This window comes from Vitis vinifera, chromosome 7 (assembly GCF_030704535.1).
Source record: "Vitis vinifera cultivar Pinot Noir 40024 chromosome 7, ASM3070453v1".
Classification (NCBI taxonomy): domain Eukaryota; kingdom Viridiplantae; phylum Streptophyta; class Magnoliopsida; order Vitales; family Vitaceae; genus Vitis; species Vitis vinifera.
The window spans coordinates 25068812-25089395 of NC_081811.1; the positions used below are offsets into that span (position 1 = coordinate 25068812).

At 36.2% G+C, this 20584-nt stretch overlaps 3 protein-coding genes across 3 annotated transcripts; all 3 read left to right on the forward strand.

Annotated features, from left to right (window-relative positions):
- Positions 1 to 216: 216 nt before the first annotated feature.
- LOC100854028 (uncharacterized protein At4g37920) lies at positions 217 to 5360 on the forward strand. Its single transcript, XM_059738592.1, has 6 exons — positions 217 to 589; positions 1259 to 1536; positions 1905 to 2070; positions 3711 to 3955; positions 4694 to 4881; positions 4967 to 5360. The coding sequence occupies exons 1-6, from the start codon at positions 376 to 378 to the stop codon at positions 5169 to 5171; spliced, it is 1296 nt and encodes a 431-aa protein (XP_059594575.1). The 5' UTR covers positions 217 to 375; the 3' UTR covers positions 5172 to 5360.
- Positions 5361 to 6083: 723 nt separating this feature from the next.
- On the forward strand, positions 6084 to 10910 carry LOC100248447 (heat shock 70 kDa protein, mitochondrial). Its single transcript, XM_002272137.5, has 6 exons — positions 6084 to 6262; positions 7737 to 7813; positions 7889 to 7967; positions 8089 to 8655; positions 8735 to 9355; positions 10003 to 10910. Exons 1-6 carry the CDS (start codon positions 6188 to 6190, stop codon positions 10630 to 10632), a joined length of 2049 nt encoding a protein of 682 aa, XP_002272173.3. The 5' UTR covers positions 6084 to 6187; the 3' UTR covers positions 10633 to 10910.
- A 489-nt stretch (positions 10911 to 11399) lies between these two features.
- Positions 11400 to 20161, forward strand: LOC100252003 (glycine-rich domain-containing protein 1). Its single transcript, XM_002265072.5, has 9 exons — positions 11400 to 11850; positions 12346 to 12519; positions 14254 to 14371; positions 14473 to 14727; positions 15256 to 15711; positions 16339 to 16886; positions 18160 to 18358; positions 19022 to 19177; positions 19271 to 20161. The coding sequence occupies exons 2-9, from the start codon at positions 12362 to 12364 to the stop codon at positions 19856 to 19858; spliced, it is 2478 nt and encodes an 825-aa protein (XP_002265108.3). The 5' UTR covers positions 11400 to 11850; positions 12346 to 12361; the 3' UTR covers positions 19859 to 20161.
- Positions 20162 to 20584: the final 423 nt, after the last annotated feature.

A 20584-nucleotide genomic window follows, 5' to 3' on the forward strand; every position in this document is an offset into this window, starting at 1 on the left:
AACTTTAATGAATTTTGAATAAAATTTTAAAATTTTTAATTTATATAAATTTTGTTTTTTAAATGATGTAACTACAAATTTCTACCATGGATTAGAAACGAATATTTTTATTTGTCATAAATCTTAAATTATTTTCATAGCTACAAATTTTGACAAATATTTTTTTTTGAAGGAAAAAAAGGATATAAATATATATAAATTGAAAATCATTTGATGTTTTTGAGGTTTGAATATATATTGAGAGATATTTTTATTGTTCTAAATATTGTTAGGAATGATATGAAGTTGATAATGTATGCATATATTTGAAGTTTTTGCTCTGGATTTAATCTGGCCTGCGAAGCTCGTCGGTGCTCTGCCCCAGGCAAAGGCATCATGAGTAATTTGTTAGGGTTTAAGCTATTACTCTGCAACTCCACCAAACCCTCTGTCTTGAACCAAAACCTCTTCTCAGCTTCTATTCTACTTCCCTCAATATCATCTCCCCCCCTTTTCCTGCCTTCCAAACAATCCGATTCCCTCACACTAAACAGTAGAACAAGAAGAGGAAGAGCAACTTCTGATGCTGTACTCTCCAATTTCCGTGCCAGTAAGCATTACTCTCCGGCTTTGCTTTTTGTAGATTTTCTTTCACTGCTTGGTTTCTTTGGGAATTTTTGTTTCCTAGGTCGTTCCCTTTGATTCTCCTTGTAGTTGCTGAGAATGATGAGAAAAGGAAAAGAAAATGGAAGTTTTCAAAGCCAGGAAAAAAATGAAAATATGACGCGTTTGAGTCAAATTGTTGTATTGAGGTTGTTTTGAAGGTCGTAAGAAAGTCAAAATATAAGGTCTGGAGCTTCAATTTCTTGTGTTTTCCTTGCTTACATCAGTAACTGAATGAAGCATAATTAATTGTCTTGAATGTTCCTGTATATTCTTCTTAAGCTTCGTGTGGTTACTGGAAACAAATGTCTCGGACGAAAAAAAGATTCAAATGTATGAGGCTAAAATTCTTTGTTACCTGATGCCCTGGAAAACAAAAGCTCAATTACTTATTGACGAGCTTAATAAAACTGTGTGACTGAGGTGCGAGATGCTGTTTTTTGTAATCGGAAATAACATAAAGCACAGGATTCAGAAATGATTTTTTTCTCTTCCTTTTCCCTATTTTCTGAGCATTCAAATGAAGGATAACTGCCTGAGTTTGTTTGCCCCTTTTGTATCCATTTATGGTACTGTTGCTTGTGTTATTCATGGTCTCTGAAAGAATGGTGTTCAGATTCTACAGCAAACAGTATAGGTGCTGCTGAAGTAGCAGAGCAAGTTGAGGTGGAAGTGGCCAATGGTTACACAATCACCCAATTTTGTGATAAGATTATTGATGTATTCATGAATGAGAAACCCAAGTTGAAGGAATGGCGGAAGTATTTGGTGTTCAGAGAAGAGTGGAACAAGTATAGGGAAGCTTTCTACAATCGGTGTCAAACACGGGCTTATGCAGAAACTGATCCAGTTATTAAGAAAAAATTGATCGAGTTAGGGAGAAAAGTGAAGAAGGTAACTATGGTCTCATTTTTTTTCTTTTTGTTCAAATATTTATGTTTAAGATATATTTTGTTGCATAGAGAACTAGGGGAAAACAAAATAAATTAATATATCGAATCTTATGTTTTTTGTTCTTTTAGTTTTGGCAAAATGAAAGACTCTTGTCTACTTAGAAAATAGTTATATTGGGATCTCTTGACTCATTAGTGGAGGTTTTCATTTTTTCCCTGATAATGAAATCTATGATCCAATGTTTTATGTTAATTCTTTTATTCCCTTTGTTCCGTTAACAACCAAAGAGAGCATTGTGATTGAACATAGATACCTTTTTTGGGTTTAGAGATTTTCTTCTTCTGTTTGATCAGGAGTGAGCATTGCAGATTGATGATGAAATGGAAAGACATACTGAGCTTCTAAAGGAGGTTCAGAGCAGCCCAATGGATGTTAATGCAATTGTTGTGAGGCGGCGCAAGGACTTCACTGGAGAGTTTTTTCGTCACCTATCTTTACTTTCAGAAACCTATGACAGTTTGGAGGATCGTGATGGTAATATATTGTGCATTTTATACAACCATTTTGATTTTGGATTGGTTTGATAAATGAGGATGGATAAATTATTCTAAACTGTATGCATAGTGAGATTGCCTGACCATTTTGATACAAATAATAGGACAGTATGTCACATTCTGTGAAAATTTTGTTGATTTTAGAAAGCATTTTGTGGTAAATAATTTTGGGCTCCATTTGGATCTTGGAAAGTTTGAGAGAATATATGAAAACAAAGGGGAAAAAATAGAAAGAAAGAGAAAAGTGAAGGAGAATAAAACATATATGTAAACCTAATAAAAAATTTTCACATGCTTCTTCAAATTTGTTTTTCTTCTTTTCTCTCCTATATAAGAATGAAGAATTTCATGGTATATACATTTCTAAATAATTTTTGTTATATTTGATTTTCTTTTGTATTTTCCGCGATAAACACAACAAGAGATTTTAGATTCCTTCCTACTTTTTCTCCTTATTATTTACACTCCACGATCCAAATAGAGACTTAATATGGATGCTTTATTCATTTATTTATTTCGAAAGGAAAAAGATTAATGAAAAATTGTTGGCCCTCATACTCATATATGCAAGTAGGTACTATGATGGTCAATCATTTTAAGGTTGTTTGGATGACTGATGCAAATTGACTTACTCCATTATGTTGTTGTTCAAACACACTGCTTCTCTAAAACAATAGCAAAATGGGATCAGCAGATTGTAAAATGCCCTTTGTTTTAAGCAGGTGCTAAGAATTGCATCAAGTTTTGGTTTGAATGCTCATAAAAAAAGGTTAAATTTAATTCAAATCCTATTGAAACAGTAGACTCATTCAATTCCATGTAATGTCAAACTAGTTTATTCGATATGAACAACCAATTTGTATGGGATGAGAGGATGTATGAAATCTGCCTGATATTTGTTGAGTAGCTAGGCAAAAATTAATTTGGAATTTTATGATCCTCATGCTTTTGACACTGGAAAAAACTTAGTTTCTTAATTTTCACTAGATTCATTAAATCATGTCCGATGATTCACAAAGAAATGTACATCCTTTTTTGGATTATCCATTTTTAAATGGATATGGACCCCAACTTACATTAATTTATAGCATCAGAATGCATTCAATTTTGCCCTTAGGGATACTTTTAGAGTTGCTGGTGAGAAAGTTTAAATTTTCCACTCCATACTCATTTAAGAAAAGAGCTTTAGTATTATTTAGCTTGGCATCTGTGTTTTTTATGCATCATCATGTCAAAATTTCCCCCTCTTTTATTCATCTACACATTTCATACATATCATCAATACTTCACCCCTCTAGTCCATTTTTAACAAAATTCCCTCTAATATTCTGTTTGACTAGTTTTCTCTCAATTTCTTTCTCCCTCTGTTTTTTCTTTTACATATTATACTTATTCTGTTAATGATTCATATCCTGGCACTTGAAAATGTTTATAATGACAAATTTTTTTTGTAATAAAAAAAGATCACAATGATATATAATTTCAATAACCTTCTACGATAGGCCTTCTCTGATGCTTAGTCAGGATGCTTTCAAAAGCCAAAAAAAAAAAAATGCAAATAAACGTATAGCTTACTCCAGATCTGGCTATCTTACATGATTGTACAATTTGTATGGGCAGCGATGGCCAGGCTTGGAGCTAGATGCTTGTCTGCAGTCTCTGCGTACGATAACACACTGGAGATTGTGGAAACTTTAGATGTTGCCCAGGCTAAATTTGATGATATCCTCAACTCTCCTTCAATAGATGTGGCATGTGAAAAGATTAAGAGCCTTGCCAAGGCAAAGGAACTTGATTCTTCATTGATCCTGTTGATAAATAGTGCCTGGTCTGCAGCAAAGGAGTCCACTACCATGAAGAATGAGGTAAGGATGGGAAACTCGTGTTACTCATGTTCTCCTTTGATGGACTCTAATGATTCATCTTTTAACTAAATCTTTCTAATCTGGCTTCTGAAGATGCAGAAGCAAAGTGACAAAATCTAACATGCAGATTCAAACTAATTAGGTTTTTTCATAAAAAATGAAAAAGGTCACTAGCTTGACAAATCTATTCATTCTCTTCTCAATTCCTCATGTAGTAGGATTGCTATCGTACATTTTGAAAGTTAACTATGTTTCTGTTGTACGTACTCATTTCAAATGTCATCCTCACTCACTAAAAAGCTTGTAAACCACAATGGACTAACTCATTTTCAGGAGACAGATGAATGCCCCTATAAAATAATACAACTTTGTGCACATCTATTTGACAGATTACAGTGTAATTGTATAAGGGTCAACACCTGCTTTCATTGGAGAATCTTCCATTGCATTGTGGACCAAGTCATGCTAGCATTCCCTTTGCCTAGGATCATCAAGCTGTGTACTTTCCTGTCCTCAAAATTGAGATTTGTATTTATCTTTTATCATTTTGGTTAAATGTAAAGGTACAGGTTGAATTACAAATTTGATTTATACAGGCATTTGAAACATATGAAAATACTTGAGTTCAGCCATTTAGAGATATAAATTCCCAATCTTCTTCCAAAGCCTAAATTTGTGCAACTGGAACTTTGGCTTTTTAATTGTCATCCTCTTCTGATCTTAAACATTTAATTGCAGGTCAAAGACATCATGTATCATCTGTACAAAGCCACAAAGAGCAGTCTCAGAAGCATTGCACCAAAAGAAATAAAGCTACTCAAGCATTTGTTGAACATCACAGATCCTGAAGAGCGATTCTCAGCATTGGCTAGTGCTTTCTCCCCTGGAGATGACCGTGAAGCCAAGGATCCCAATGCTTTATACACGTAAGAGAGCTTTATTTCTTCTGCAGGTTACAATAAAATCTTTTCCTACATTGTAAGTTGATTGTCTTTCTCTATGGTGGAGCAGTACTCCAAAGGAACTACATAAATGGATCAAGATCATGCTTGATGCTTACCATCTAAATAAAGAAGAAACCGACATTAGAGAAGCGAGGCAGATGACTGAACCTGTGGTTATCCAGAGGCTCTTCATCCTCAACGAAACGATCGAAGAGGAATACTTGGAACGAGGCATTAAAACAGAACAGGAGACTAAATCAGAGGAGCAGTGAAGCATCACTAGCTGTGTATTATCAGCTGTTTTATCATTCAGAAATGAAACTTGTAGTTCTGTGATCAACTTTGAAGTCCAAAACTCTACACATCTGTGCCCTCTATAGGAGGGAACAAGAATTTTGTACACTTTTTAACCCTGATTTAGAAATATTTAATTTGATCCCGAATTGGGTTGAATTTCAAAAGTACTCAATTCAATGTCATCTCAATTTTTGGCTCCAATTTAGTGAATAGTTTAAATTCAAATTGGATGATAATTTTAATTTTTTTTTTTTGTATTTAATCAAATATTCAAAATATAAATAATTTACAACTCGAATTACCTCAAATAAAAAACTTCTCCTAGTATTCGAATAATCCATAATTGTATGGCACGTCATCTTCTTATCTCTTCCATCATAAAATTGAATGTCGCGCTGGTTACCGAACATCCATCTGAATATGGGGAAAAGGGGCTTATTAGGAATTGTCCAATTCTAGTAGCGCAAAAAATGGAAATACACCACAGCACAGGGGCACCCGGGAAAAATAATTTTGTGTAAAGGGCTAAAAAAGTAATATACTAGCGGTCAGTGACTTGACACTTGTCAATATCTGGTTTGCACGTTCTTGAATTTCTAATTACTTTCAAGCCAATGGGCTCTGCTTTGTACAGTCCTATAGCAAAGCCCAAACACTCTCTTATAAGTCAAATATCGCCCCTTAACTTATACCCCAAGAAGCCTAAATGCATCCTATTTTACGATTTTACCCTCGTCACACCATCCAACAACCCACACATCATATCGTAATTCCCCAAAAATATAGGGCTCTATCTGACATTCTAGCCAGAAAAAAGAAAGAAATTCGATTGGGCCTTGCTGCTGGATTTTCTAGAACCTACGAATCTGAAAGCCCAATTCGTTTCAGGTAAAACCCTCACGTCTCAATTGGTCTTTCTCTCCCTATAAAGGCCAAAACCCTAACGTAAAACCCTAAAGATCTGTTGTTGCTTCTCTCAGGAATATCGATCATGGCCACTTCGGTGCTTCTTAGGTGTTTGAAGCGTCGTGATCTTCAGTCCTCTTCTCTAGCGGCTTACAGATCTGTAAGCTTTCTCTTTCCTTATTGTGATTGGGGTAGTTGTCATTCATTGATTTAAGGATTATATTGTTGTTCGTTTGATTATGCTGATGATGATCTAAGAGTCTTGTTTGTTCATTTTTATGTGTTTTTCCATGAAACATGGAAAATGTAAAGAAAATGAATATTTGAATCTCGTGTTCTATACGCATGTTTTGTGAAACCTGGGAAATTGATATCAAGGGAGCTCAGTAGGATTTTTGCTTTCTGTGGCTGTTGTGGTGAAAATGGGGGAAAGGAAAGTGAAAATCTTGCCTCGTGTTTGCTCTCCGTTGTTTTGATTCCTATAAGAAACGTATGAACGTCTAAAGTAATCTAAGCAGGGTAGTTGTAATAGGCTTAGTTGAGTGGAGTTTCCATTTTCCATTTCTGTTTGCTGTTCCTTCAATGATAAAAATACTAGAAATATTAAAATATTGTCATTTCTTTTTGTTGTCCCATAGTTCCTTAGCAATTAAACTGGGCCCCCGTGAGACAGGAAAAGAGAGGCTCTGATCTCCTGTTGTATTTTAAGCCCTTCTCTAACCTTTCCAGACCACGGGCAAGTCCAGATCATCATTTTTATTGGGTTAACCCACATATCTAGTGCAAGTCCACACCTCAACTGTTTTATTTTAACCAGGTTAGCTGGTTGGGTGAGGCTATGTCAGGTTTGTGTTTTCAATAATAACATGTGTGGTTTCCATCCATTCTATTTATTTACCTTTTCTAATGTTTTGTCTCAGATTATTATTGGGATTTTCGTGGATTTTTTGGATTAACTGTGCTGTTACCTCTCTTCTTATGTCTTCCTTAACAATTTGAAATAAATGAACTTTTTTTCTATTTGAAATCATGTTAAGTGCAAGTATTGCTAGTTTGTTGTAATTTATTTGTAGTGACATTTGACAACTGGAATCCCTTGCACTTCAGTGATTATCAATTGTAGTATCTGTCATCAGGCCCTAGTGTCCTGGCTCAAGTGGCAAAGGGTTAGGGATTGGGGTTTAATTGGGGATGGGGTAGATTTCAGGTTCAGTTCCATATTAAAAGTGAAAAAGAAAAACAATAATAAGATAACTAGAAAAATTACATAAATAAATTGACTATCTTTTGTGTTTCTTTGAAACTAAATCAATTTTTTTAGTAGTTTAAGCATATGGATTTGATAATGTCCTTAATGCCTTTTTTTCATCCTTTCTTTTCTTTCTCTCTCTCTCTCTCTCTCTCTCTTTTTTTTTTTTTTACCTATATGCATTAATTTTTGGGTTTTAATTTGATTTTATTCTTTTTAATGCATGGTAACTTTTCCATAGTCTGCACCTATCTCATTTCATCTGTTGCTCAATCTAATGAAGTTTTACTGGTTGTAGGGACTTGGTTATGATGTTTTCTTGTATGGACTGTTTGATCATATAATATTATCATATATATTGAAACTTGGGCTATCTATGTTGCAGTTGACTGGCAATGCAAAGACATCGGTGTCTACATCCCCTGCGGTTCAGAAATGGGCAAGTTATATAAGACCATTCAGGTAATTGCCCCCAACCCAATATCACCATATGCATAAATGTCTCTGGTTTTGCTAATGTATATCTATTTGATGCAGCTCAAAGCCTGCTGGGAATGATGTTATTGGTATTGATTTGGGTACCACCAATTCATGTGTTTCAGTTATGGAGGGGAAGGTCAGTGTGTTTTTTTGGGCTTTAATTTAATTGGTTTATTTGTTCTCTATTTCTTTCAAAGAAAAATGTCTCAGTTGCTTTCCATGAATTTTCTCTGATTACTGTGTTGATTATTTTTCAGAATGCTAAGGTGATTGAGAATTCAGAAGGAGCTCGGACTACGCCATCAGTGGTTGCCATAAATCAGAAAGGGGAGCTCATTGTTGGAACCCCAGCTAAACGCCAGGCCGTGACCAACCCAACAAACACTCTCTTTGGAACTAAACGTCTGATTGGGAGGCGATTTGATGACCCTCAGACACAGAAAGAAATGAAGATGGTGCCATTTAAGATAGTCAGAGCTCCCAATGGAGATGCTTGGGTGGAAGCTAATGGGCAGCAGTATTCCCCTAGCCAGATTGGGGCATTTGTACTTACCAAGATGAAAGAAACTGCAGAAGCTTACCTTGGGAAAACTGTGTCTAAAGCTGTTATTACAGTTCCAGCTTACTTTAATGACGCACAAAGACAAGCAACTAAGGATGCTGGGAGGATAGCAGGTTTGGATGTGCAAAGGATTATTAATGAACCAACTGCTGCTGCTCTTTCCTATGGGTTAAATAACAAGGAAGGTCTCATTGCTGTTTTTGATCTTGGAGGTGGAACTTTTGATGTTTCTATTTTGGAAATATCTAATGGCGTGTTTGAGGTAGCGATCTATTGTTGATCAATGTGATATTATTCTTCTTTCCATGGGCAAGTCAATTGATTAACTGTATCTGTGTCAGGTTAAAGCAACAAATGGAGACACCTTTTTGGGAGGGGAGGACTTTGACAATGCTCTGTTAGAGTTCTTGGTGAGCGAGTTCAAGAGAACTGAAGGAATTGACCTTACAAAGGACAGGCTTGCTCTACAGAGGCTCCGAGAAGCGGCTGAAAAGGCAAAAATAGAACTCTCATCAACATCCCAGACTGATATCAACCTGCCATTCATAACTGCTGATGCTTCTGGTGCAAAACATTTAAATATCACCCTAACCAGGTCAAAGTTTGAGGCTTTGGTGGACAAATTGATTGAGAGAACAAGAAATCCATGCAAGAGTTGTTTGAAGGATGCAGGTATATCAGTCAAGGAGGTTGATGAAGTTCTTCTTGTTGGAGGGATGACCCGTGTTCCTAAGGTACAAGAAGTGGTAGCAGAGATCTTTGGCAAGAGTCCAAGCAAGGGTGTTAACCCTGATGAGGCTGTTGCAATGGGAGCTGCCATTCAAGGTGGTATCCTTCGTGGGGATGTTAAGGAGTTGCTTTTGTTGGATGTAACTCCACTTTCACTTGGTATTGAGACTCTTGGTGGTATTTTCACCAGGCTGATCAACAGAAATACGACTATTCCTACAAAGAAGTCACAGGTTAGTTTTCTGTCTGGAATGTAAATTCTGAATTTGCTTTCAACTAGTCATAGAAACTAGATATTCATATAGGCTAGTTTATATAAGTAGAATCTGTCATCGCATGCATTTTCTAGATGCTGAGAAATGAGAGCAACTTGTGGTAGCTTGGTTGCAATTTTTTCAGAGTTGACCTGAAGATATACTTGACTCTCTAGAAGTAAAGAATTAATATTCTAATGTCATTCAATTGAATGTTTATGTTATCTATCATTACACGCTGTTGTATTAAAGTACATGTAGTATAACAATACTTGGTGGCCTCACATTTTAAAATGCTAGAATATATTACTTGTAGTTGTAGCATATGAAGTTCTAGAATTAATTGTGTTAAACTCAGCCGTCACATACTTTTCACTATGCCTGCATGGGGGAAATTTGGTGACTAAATAGCTCGAATTCCATTTTTCTTTTTTGAGATATTAGCTGAATTACTAGGATGGCCATGACCTGGTTTTGTGCCAATCAATGAATGGAATTAGTGGCTTTTGACCTGCTCTGCTTAGAAGGTAAACATGTTGAGTGTGCTTGATAAATTCAGTGCCGGTTCTCTCTTGTGCTGATATATATTTATTTGAATATTGATGGAGTTGAAATCATGGTCTCAGGTTTTCTCTACAGCAGCTGACAACCAGACTCAGGTTGGGGTTAAAGTACTCCAGGGTGAGCGGGAAATGGCAACTGACAATAAGCTCTTGGGTGAGTTTGAGCTCGTTGGCATCCCACCTGCTCCTAGGGGCATGCCACAAATTGAAGTTACATTTGATATTGATGCCAATGGGATTGTTACTGTGTCTGCCAAGGACAAGTCAACTGGTAAAGAACAGCAGATAACTATTCGGTCATCTGGAGGCCTCTCAGATGACGAGATCGAAAAGATGGTTAAGGAGGCTGAGTTGCATGCTCAGAGAGATCAGGAGAGGAAAGCATTGATTGACATTAGAAACAGTGCAGACACGACCATATACAGTATTGAGAAGAGCTTGGATGAGTACAGAGACAAGATTCCAGCTGAGGTCGCAAAAGAGATTGAGACTGCTGTGGCTGATCTGAGAGATGCCATGCAGAAGGAGAATATAGATGAGATCAAGGCAAAGCTTGATGCTGCAAACAAGGCAGTTTCAAAGATTGGACAACATATGTCAGGAGGCTCTGGTGGGGCAGCCTCCGGAGGGTCTGAGGGCAGTACTAGTAGTGACCAAACCCCTGAGGCAGAGTATGAGCAGGCCAAGAAGTAGAGGTTGGCGGTTTTGTATTTAAATTCAGAGGTAGAGCTTACAACAGAACTCATGAAGGAAGAGCAGATGCTCAAATCCATTTTTGTTGCTTTCATAAGTTACTTTTTAGGAAAGGGCAAGCAGAGACATTTGATTATTACCACAATTAAATATTCTTCCAATAATATTCATGTCATTTCAATGTGTTGCAGAGGCCCTTTTAGTGATATGTTTTACTTGACATCCTATTTCTTGTTGAGAAACCTTTTTAATTGATTCCCAATTAGGGTTTGGATTCATTCCTTTCTATTCCAAATGGTGGGGTTGTTTGTGTTGTGCTCGGATTCCTTCGTCATGATTGTGCAAATAAGTTATATAAACTTAGCCTTAGCCAAGGGCTTGATGGCCCTGAAATTAAAATTGTTGGAGCATGGTAGTGGGGGGAATGGTTGTACTGCAATGCCTGTTTTGTACTTGGGAAATGGTTTGTGTACTAGCCAAGTACTAGGAAGATGCCAAAACAGCATAGCAGATGCCACCTCCCGCGGTCCTACCATCCGGTCGACGCTCCTTGGCTTATTCGAAGGAGACACGCAAGTCCCATCTAAAACTGATGATTGTGTATCATTAGGGGCATTTCCATCTTCCCTTTTCCCGCCTAGAATATCACAGAAATTACACCAAAGCAAATCTCATTCAAGAACTTTCAGAGAAATTCTCAATACAACCTCAGAAATTTCTTGTCTTGACTTCTTCACATTCCTTGAAAAATCCAAATTCAACAGAGACACAATGAAGCAGTTACTGGGAAAGAGTGAACAGATATTAGACCATAATTAACCTTCATTTTAATAATTATGCATACAATGAAATTGTGAGCATATTTATGTGTATATAAATAACATGATTAAATGATATTATATTAAGTTAATTATTCAAGTGAAAATAATTTATTAATATTATTTAATATAATTAAAATAAACTTGTTATCTAAATATTTTGGTTCAGTGTACGTGAATTGAGTATTAATTATTAATTATTAAGAGAGGGGGAAGGGTATTTCCGTCACCTAAATTGCTTGTACCAGAAGGTACTCAACCCCAATTCCTACATAAACAGCCGAGCAGAGGTAATGGCAGCGAAAGAAAGAGATACCAAACCCTGGTAGGAGGAGCCTTTTCCGATCACCACTTGTCTTTTCCGGCGTATCAATCCAAGCTTAGGAATCTTGCCATTCCGGTACTATTTTTTTTATTTTTTATTTTTCACATATTTTACTAATTTTTATTAAAATCCGTCCAATTAAGATTGTCAACGTTGTTATCTATCGCAATTTGTTGCTAAGAAAAAAGGCGTTTTTCTAGTTCTCGCCTTTTTCTTCTTTCATTATAAATCTATAATCATTTTTTCTAAACTGTAATATGTGATTGTAATTTTGTTTGTTTTTGATTCACTATTACTACGTCCCTATAATTCTTCAGCTTGAGTTCCGAATCTTCGTCACTCTTATTTTTCACTTGATTAATTATTTTCTTTTCATCGATAGATAACTCGCCGAATGATAAAATAAAATTGCTGACCCCCAGTGTTTCTGCTTATAAACAACTTTATGCCCAAGAATTGGATTGATTGGTTATACCCAGTTTTGAAGATTATGAAAAGAATTTCGTATGAGGGTACCTTTTGATTAAACTTGGGGGAAGTTGTGGATCATGAATTAATGCTTTATTGCAGTTGACGACGTTGGGAGATGGAAAAAGAGCAACAGTTGGAGTGGCTTGAAGCCCAAAAGATTGTAATAAGTGAAGATCTTGTGGCCGTTGCAAAAATGCAGCTTCAGTTCCTTGCAGTTGTTGATAAACACAGATGTCTCTATGATGGTCCTACTTTACAAAAAGCCATCTACAGGTAGGCATTCTAAGGAGTAATTGTTTTCAATTCTTTGAATTGTAGTTTGGTTGAATTGTTTGATAAATTAAATTAGTGGGTCCTGCTTGAAATTTTAATTTGTCATAGTTTTTTCGTGTTATTTGGGTAGATAGGCTAAAATAATCATCAAATTGCAAGAATGGCGTTCGGCAAAAGATGACCCATTTTGGACTCTTTTACCCTTAATGTTTTTTTTTTTACCCTTTTAATTTGTCTCCCTCTAAAAGCACGTCTTCTCACTTATTTTGTTCATTTCATTTTTTTCCCACTCATTTATCTTTCAAATCTTTTTTTTTTTTCTTTCCCACTTTGACATTGATCCCAATGTATTCCCTCTTACTACATGGCTTCATCTCTAAGTGTGGCTTCAAACTTTTCTTCTTTCTCATTTCATGAACATCCATTATATTTTTAATTTATTTTATTTTTCTTTCTTTTCATGAAGGGTGTTCACCTTAATTGCAGGGGAGTTAAGTTTTGTTTTAAAAAAAAACTAAATAAAGTTAAGTTTTCAATCATAATGATAATTTGAACTATACTATAGTTAAGTTTTATTTAGAAAACATAATTGATGTTAACAGCCCGTTTGGTAGTGATTCTAAAAAGCGCTTCTAATTTTTTTAATACTATAGCTAAATTTCCCTTTCATTTATACAAAACTCGATGATAATGACCTGAGCTGCATTGTGGTTCAATTTCATTTTAAAAGGAACTTAAATGAGGTTGAGTTTTCGTTGTATCTACAAATCTTAAAAGTTTCAATACAAATGTAAAAAACCAAAAAACAAAAAAAGAAAATCCAAACAATGCAAAAAGAAAAAGAAAAAACCCTAACAGAAACATCTACAAATCCTAAATGCAAAAAATCTCAACTAAAAATAATTGCAAATAAAAAACAATAACAAAAACCCCACACAGAGAGAAAGAGGGAGAGCGCTAAGTCAGAATGGGAGGGAAATGAATTGGGAATGAGATTTAATGTCGTTTTTGTTGAAAGAAAGAAGGGCAAAAATGGGTTAATTTTTTTTAAAAAAAAGATGAAGGAAGGTTATTTTTCCAATTTTAAAACTATTTGAGGTCTTTTAACCAAATGTCTCTTTTTTCTTTGTTTTGTAGGTGCTTGGTTCTTGCTAATTGATATTCTATCACAATATTTGTATGTGAGATTGAGTACATGGGAATTGTGCATTCATGTTATGGAGAAAAGAGTACATGTAGGAATGTTTGTTGATACTTAAGTTGACTGATAACATATTAGAATTTTAGTTGGTCTTTTCATTACTTATGATCAGTAATTATTATCATGTTAGCAGTAGCCATATATTTGAGGCAAGAAGAATGTAGCTCTTTGGTGTTGACTGAAGAACTCTGCACGGAATGAATGCTTGACTCAAAATGTAGAGGGAAGAAATTTTATATGTATAAATTTTAGGCTCGACTGTCAAAGGACTTGGTTGTTTTCGTAGTTGTTTAGTAATCTGTTAATTTAATCTTTGCATCTCAGCATTTGTGGCTTCAAGATTTTTGGTTATTCAGACTGTTGTAAAACTGGCATGCTTTCATTATGAAAGCTTTGTTTTAATATTCTAAAACCCAGGCATTTCCAAGCCACTAAGACCTGCCTTTTTTTCTTTTTGTATAGATTTTCATTTTGCTTGTTGCTTATGCATATATCATATATGTGCTCTTTCCATTTAACAATGCTGATTTCAGGTATAATGCTTGCTGGCTTCCCTTGCTTGCCAAACATTCTGAGTCCCAGATCTTTAAAGGACCCCTAGTTGTTCCTGTGGATTGTGAATGGATTTGGCATTGTCACAGGCTCAATCCAGTAGGTTTCTGGACTAAAACATATTTTGCTTATTGTATTTTATTTTCTATTTTTGTCTTGCTTGTTAGAGTGGAGTTTTCTAATCTATTTTTGTTATTCAGGTGAGGTACAAAACCGACTGTGAGGATCTTTATGGTAGGATTCTTGATAACTACAATGTTGTATCTTCTGTTCAAGGGGCTTCAACAAGTGAAACTGAAGAAATATGGAACACGATGTACCCCAACGAGCCCTACCTCTTGGACTTGACAAAAGATTTTTCAAAGGATACATCTGAAAAAATTTCTGGATGTGAAAAACATACCAAATATGATTTGGTTTCAGCTGTTAAAAGGCAGAGTCCTTTCTGTTACCAGGTATATGAGGAGGACATTCTTGCTGTTTCCTTACTTATGTCATGATTGCCTAAAGCCAGTCATCCATCATGCTTCTCTTTAATAAAAAATCAGCTAATAAATATTGCCAGGAACATTTATGCCAAAGTTGATCCTGTGATGAGGTACCACTTTTAACATTAGGCTTAAAGTTGACCCCTGACGTAGGCCTGTAATAGCTAGAAATTATGCTATTCAACATCAAGCGCTGTGCTGGTTATTGAACCTCTTAAGCATTCTTGTTGCCAATGAACTTGAAAACATGACTATTTCAATTTGAAGACCTGATATTTTGTTAATTTCATCAATCACCTGGGCTTACCTGATATCAATAAGCTCTATATCCTAGTTAACCATTATCTTTTTCTAGGTAGCTACTCCATCCTCATAGATATGCTTGCTGTCCTTACATTTGGCCATATGTTTATGAGCATTACTTAAATGCTCATGAACTCTGTACTTTTCAAATTTTATTTCAACATTATCAGCTTACGTGCATATTCCTTGCAGGTATCCAGGCCCCATATGAATAATCAACATTTTCTTGAAGGAGCTGTAGCCAGATACAAAGGTTTTCTATATCTAATCAAGAGAAACAGGGAAAGATCCATAAAATGTTTCTGTGTTCCGACTTATGACATTGACCTTATCTGGCACTCTCATCAGCTGCATCCTGTTTCTTATTGCAAAGACCTGTGTAAATTAGTTGGCAAGGTATTAGAGCATGATGACATGGATTCAGACAGAACAAAGGGGAAAAAGTTAGATGTTGGGTTTTCAGAAACTACCAAGCAGTGGGAGGAGACATTTGGTTCACGTTACTGGAGAGCAGGAGCAATGCATAGAGGCAGTGCTCCCTCTCCTCTTACAACCACTCCTTACTCACCCAATATGATGACCAAGAAGGTAGTTGCACCATATGATTGTCAGAAAATAATCCAGCTTCCTGAGGTGAAAGTTGTGGAGGTAGTTTCTAGATACCTTTTATGCCCTTTCTCACTTGACACAGTATTCTTTATTGTCTATCAGTTGCATATTCTTCAGGTTTCTTCTTACTTTCCTTTCTTTTCCCCTCTTTTTCTTTCTTTGGTCCCTTACCTACATCGTTTCTAAGCCATAACAAAATTTAGGAAAGGAGATGAACCGTAATGTCTAGCTTTGGGGCTAAAACCTAGTCTATAGAAGCTACATGTTATTGGCCTAGGTGATTAACGTCTTGCCATCACATTTAAAAGTTATCTGATTTAAGGTCACATCAAGGCTATGGTTTCCTTTTCTTAAAATGAATCCTATTCTAAAGGAATATCTGGTCTTGCATTTTCTCAATATTATGCAGGAAAGGATTCTAATTAGAAAAATTAAGTTATAGCATTTATAAATGGAAAAATTCAATATCCTAGAATCAAATTAAGCTATATCATTGAATTGAAATTTCAAGTATGCTTTTGAAACTGGAGATACTATGTTGAGTTCATTTAGGGGGTCAAGTATGGAAGGCTTATTGCTCTAATCCTTCATATCATGGCAGATCAACAATCCAGATCACTTAAAATTTTCTGAGGTTTTTATTTTTTGTCACCTATTCTTTTTCAGGTCCTTCTGGAGATTGTTGGAGTCAAAAACTTACCAGTGGGACATAAAGGAAGCCTCTATGTTTCATTTAGTAAAACACAGCCGGACACAATCTTCAATGGTAAGCGAAGACTGACCATTTTTTCGGAGTCTGGGGAAAAGCAGGTTGCTTCTTTCCAGTGTGAACCTACAGGAGAGCTGCTGTTTCAACTTATATCCCATTCACCTTCCAACTTACCCAACTTACCGATATCGAGGCCTTCTAAAAAGATGGGTTCCACTTCGCTCTCCCTGCGAGAGTTCCTTTCCCCAATTTCTAGACTCTCTGTAGAAAAATGGTTAGAGTTGGTGCCTAGTTCTGGAAATGTGAGTGCTAAGCCAATATGTTTACGAATTGCTATCTCGTTCACTGTTCCAGCCCTAGCACCACGTATCTTTCACACTGTTTGTTCTCGGCCGTTCTTAAGAAGTTCATGTTTTTTCCCACTTCCTGGAAGGATCCAACATGCTAAGAGGTGGACACGTGTTATTGATGAAGCTGGAAGTGAGGTCATCAGCCTCCAAATGAGGTATTATTATATAGATTTCTATGCCAGAAACTGAACTATAACTCTACCTGCCATATCTTTGCAGTGGTCTGTTGAGATTTATGACTGTCAAGCATGCCTCTGCAACACACATTCACATAAATATTAAGCTAACATCAAACTGACAGTCTATTGATTTAACCATATGCATGTTGAGGATAAATTTCACCAATCATTTGGTCCTAGTTAACCATGACTGCAGGAACTGTTAGGCATGTGCATACGAGAGGCATAATTATAAACTTTATGGGTCTGTTTGGCAACTATTTTTTAGAATAATTTTTTTGTTTTCCAAAACAAAAAAACTGGAAAACACGTTTGGCAACCAAAAAACAAGGTGTTTTCAGAAAACATCTTTTAGTTATTTTCGCTTGTTTTTTGAGAGTTGTTTTAAAAAATAATTATACAAACATGTATAATTATTAAAAATAAAGCTCCAAACATAAAAATTATTTTTAAAACAAATTTTAAAATATTAAAAACAGGTTAAAACCATTTTAGGTTCCCAAATAGACTTGTTTTATCAAACATTAAAGAACAATTTTAAAAAATTGTTCTCAAAAACTATTTTTTAGAATTGTTTTAAAAAATTGTTACCAAACAAAGCCTAAATCTCCAATGTTTAATGTCAGTTGTTATGATCCAACTTTGATTGGTAATTTTTTAATAATCAATTTTCCTAAAAGCTTAAGTTGTTGATAGGTGAGTGCTTGAACTAGGGGCCTTTAGTTAACAAGACTTCAATGTCAAGTTGAATAACCAATTTTCTTAAAAGTTTGGTCTGTTAGGATTTGGGCCCACAACATATATTATACTCCAACAATATTGTTATTGTAGGCCAACAAGTGTTCAAGCATGGTGATCATATGATGAGCCAATTGGAATATTGGAGTTGCTGGGTGGATTCTATCTGGAGGAGGTCCATGTATATGTTAGCATTGTCTTTCCTATATTGTTGTCACATATGGTCAACCTTAAAAATCTCCAATTGTTATTGAATAATAATTCAAGAGGGATATTATAGCTTGGAGGTGGATTCCACCAGGAACATGTGCATGGATATCAGAGTATGAATACTAGATTATGAAGCATTTGCATTCTTAATTTAAGAGTTCTCACATAACTAGCTTTAGGGAACATTGTGCATCTGTTATGCATACTTCACAATAGCATGTTACACCCACTGATGGTTGCATGTTATTTACCATTCTGAATCCCTCAATTGTACTCATTACTGGCTTGTCTTGCGATTCAGGGATTCAAAAAAGGGAACTGCAAGAGACACCTCTGTTTCAAGGAGAGAGGTGATCGGTGTTACTACATCTCTTGAAACAATTACTCTTGCAGAGTTCGTAGGCACTGGGTGGTCATTGATGGATTATAATTGGTGCCTTAAGTTTGAGAAGAAATCTGGGAAAGATGGCCACCTCTTTGAGCTCGTGGGGAATAGGATGGTAAGCATGTATATTCTGGTTTCATTACTTCCTTTGTTATCTCATCTTATGAGGCTTGTTACATTTTTCATGAATGAGTGTGATCTATAGAATGCCTTTCTATAATGCCAGAACATCTCAAAATGAGTGTTGTCTAAACTAATCATGCAGATATATTACACCTTAGTGTTTGCTTTCAGTGTTGCTTTCAGTTTAACTTTCTCACCCATACTATATTAAATGAAAAAAGTCTGGTGAGAAGTTCATGCTGGCTGCAAACCCGTTCCTCTCCTTCTGTGGATGTAGGATCAGCAGAGTAAAGCCAGAATCTCAATGTTTGTGGTGTCCTGAAGAAACTAGTATATATAATATACTGGATTTTTACTGCACAGGGTTTCATGCTATCTACAGGGTTATCCTCTGGATCAATCCTAGTTTCAGGACAATAGAACTTCCCACTTCTATTTGTTCTTTGCTAGGTTCTCACTTTACATATGCATTTTTTATCATAGACATTGCATAGCGGCACTGAAACTTGTGTCAGGTAGTAGATTTCATGGCATGTGATTGACAATACGGTGCTTGCCTTGGACATTAATATGCGATGTCAGATCTGACATTCCTCATTGTTTTGTCATTCCAAGAGACTATTTAAAGATTTATCCTCACTACTTAATGGTACAGGTGAAAATTTACCCTGGTAGAAAGCTGGAATTCGAACACAAGCACTGTGAGAGGCAGAAAAGTGACCATGGCTTCCTTACTGCAGTTGAATTCTCTGCAGAAGTTCCTTATGGAAGAGCTGTAGCATTGCTTGACTTGAAATCTGGATTTCTCAAGGTAGACTTCCATTACTGATCCATTTTTTATTATGAAAAAGTTCCTCACTTAACTTTTGGCAATTAATATTCTCCATTTTTTTTAAATGAATAGGTGAATGAAGAGTGGTTGGTGCTGCCTGGGATCATATTGGTCTTCATACTTTCTGATATTTTGAGGAAAGAAGGATGTGATAGCTTCACTGTCAGTGAAGGTAATTTGAAAGAGACAGAAAATTTAAGTGGGTGCTATGAAGATGAAAAACCCAACCTAAGCAATACCATGGGACTGGAAGTGGAGTCGAAGATGGAGGGGCCTGAAGGAAATGCAGTCATGCCAGAGGAAGGAAGGTCAGACAGTGGAGGATGTGGCAGTGGTTGTGGTGGTGGGTGTGGAAACATGTCAAAGAGTGGTGGCTGTGGGGGATGTGGTGGCTGTGGTGGGTGTGGAAACATGGTGAAGAGTGGTGGCTGTGGTGGTGGTGGTTGTGGTGGTGGCTGTGGTGGTGGTTGTGGTGGTGGATGTGGCAGTAGGTTTAAGAGTGGTGGCTGTGGCGGTTGTGGTGGTGAGTGTGGCATTAGCTTCAGGACTGGCGACTCCACTGGTGAATCTACATATGGAACCAACGCTGGTAACCCCTGCACCGGCGAACACTTAAGGGAAGCACCACCCACTCAAATGAATGCAACAGCTGTTGCTTAATATCGACTTTCTTAAAGTCCCTAGCATTATGGAATAAGCAGCAATAAACTTATCACATTCTGATAAGATTCTTGTAATGTGTGTTATGGGTTCCTCTATGTACAGGGTTTTTTCCAACATCAAGTGCAACTAGCATTTGGAGTTGCAGCTGTGTGCCTTCTTAATGTAATGTGTAAATGGACCCATTGGGTTCTCTTTTTCTTCTATTCCTCGATGTAAAGTGTGATGGAACCTTTCATTGCCCAATAAGTATGGCACACAAAGAAATAAAATTATAAGGCGTGACCATCAGATTTAGCTGGAGCTTTTAATTTTCTGATCCACGAAGTATTTATTTCACTGTTGGAGCTCAAATTTCTGACACTTGGGTGTCAAGTGTCACTGCAAAGCATTGTTGTTGTCAAGGTTTAATTGGATTCCCTGCAGTCCCACGCACCGTATGAATCACCCAAAAAGCCAAAAAGTAAGAAAAAGCTACCCTCATCACAAAGATCATATTCAAAAAGTTGTATTAGTTATGGACAAAGATCATTGATTTATTGTGCATGCACACGTGTTAGAAACCCGGAAATGAAACAAACAATGTGCATCAGGTATAAACTTCTTTACAGAATACATTCTTCTTCCAGTAAAAGAATATATAATTCTTTGATTCGAGGTACCAAGTTGATTTTTATTCAAGGATAATGATTAGGTGATCTTGATTGACATAATCTTTAATGCACA

Coding starts and splice junctions, on each gene's coding strand:
- LOC100854028 (XM_059738592.1), top strand. CDS start 376: ATGAGTAATTTGTTAGGGTTTAAGCTATTACTCTGCAACTCCACCAAA. Junction 2,071..3,710: donor CAGTTTGGAGGATCGTGATG/GTAATATATTGT, acceptor TTGTATGGGCAG/CGATGGCCAGGCTTGGAGCT. Junction 3,956..4,693: donor CCACTACCATGAAGAATGAG/GTAAGGATGGGA, acceptor ATTTAATTGCAG/GTCAAAGACATCATGTATCA.
- LOC100248447 (XM_002272137.5), top strand. CDS start 6,188: ATGGCCACTTCGGTGCTTCTTAGGTGTTTGAAGCGTCGTGATCTTCAG. Junction 7,814..7,888: donor AGTTATATAAGACCATTCAG/GTAATTGCCCCC, acceptor TATTTGATGCAG/CTCAAAGCCTGCTGGGAATG. Junction 9,356..10,002: donor TTCCTACAAAGAAGTCACAG/GTTAGTTTTCTG, acceptor TCATGGTCTCAG/GTTTTCTCTACAGCAGCTGA.
- LOC100252003 (XM_002265072.5), top strand. CDS start 12,362: ATGGAAAAAGAGCAACAGTTGGAGTGGCTTGAAGCCCAAAAGATTGTA. Junction 14,372..14,472: donor ATTGTCACAGGCTCAATCCA/GTAGGTTTCTGG, acceptor TTTGTTATTCAG/GTGAGGTACAAAACCGACTG. Junction 15,712..16,338: donor CTGAGGTGAAAGTTGTGGAG/GTAGTTTCTAGA, acceptor ATTCTTTTTCAG/GTCCTTCTGGAGATTGTTGG.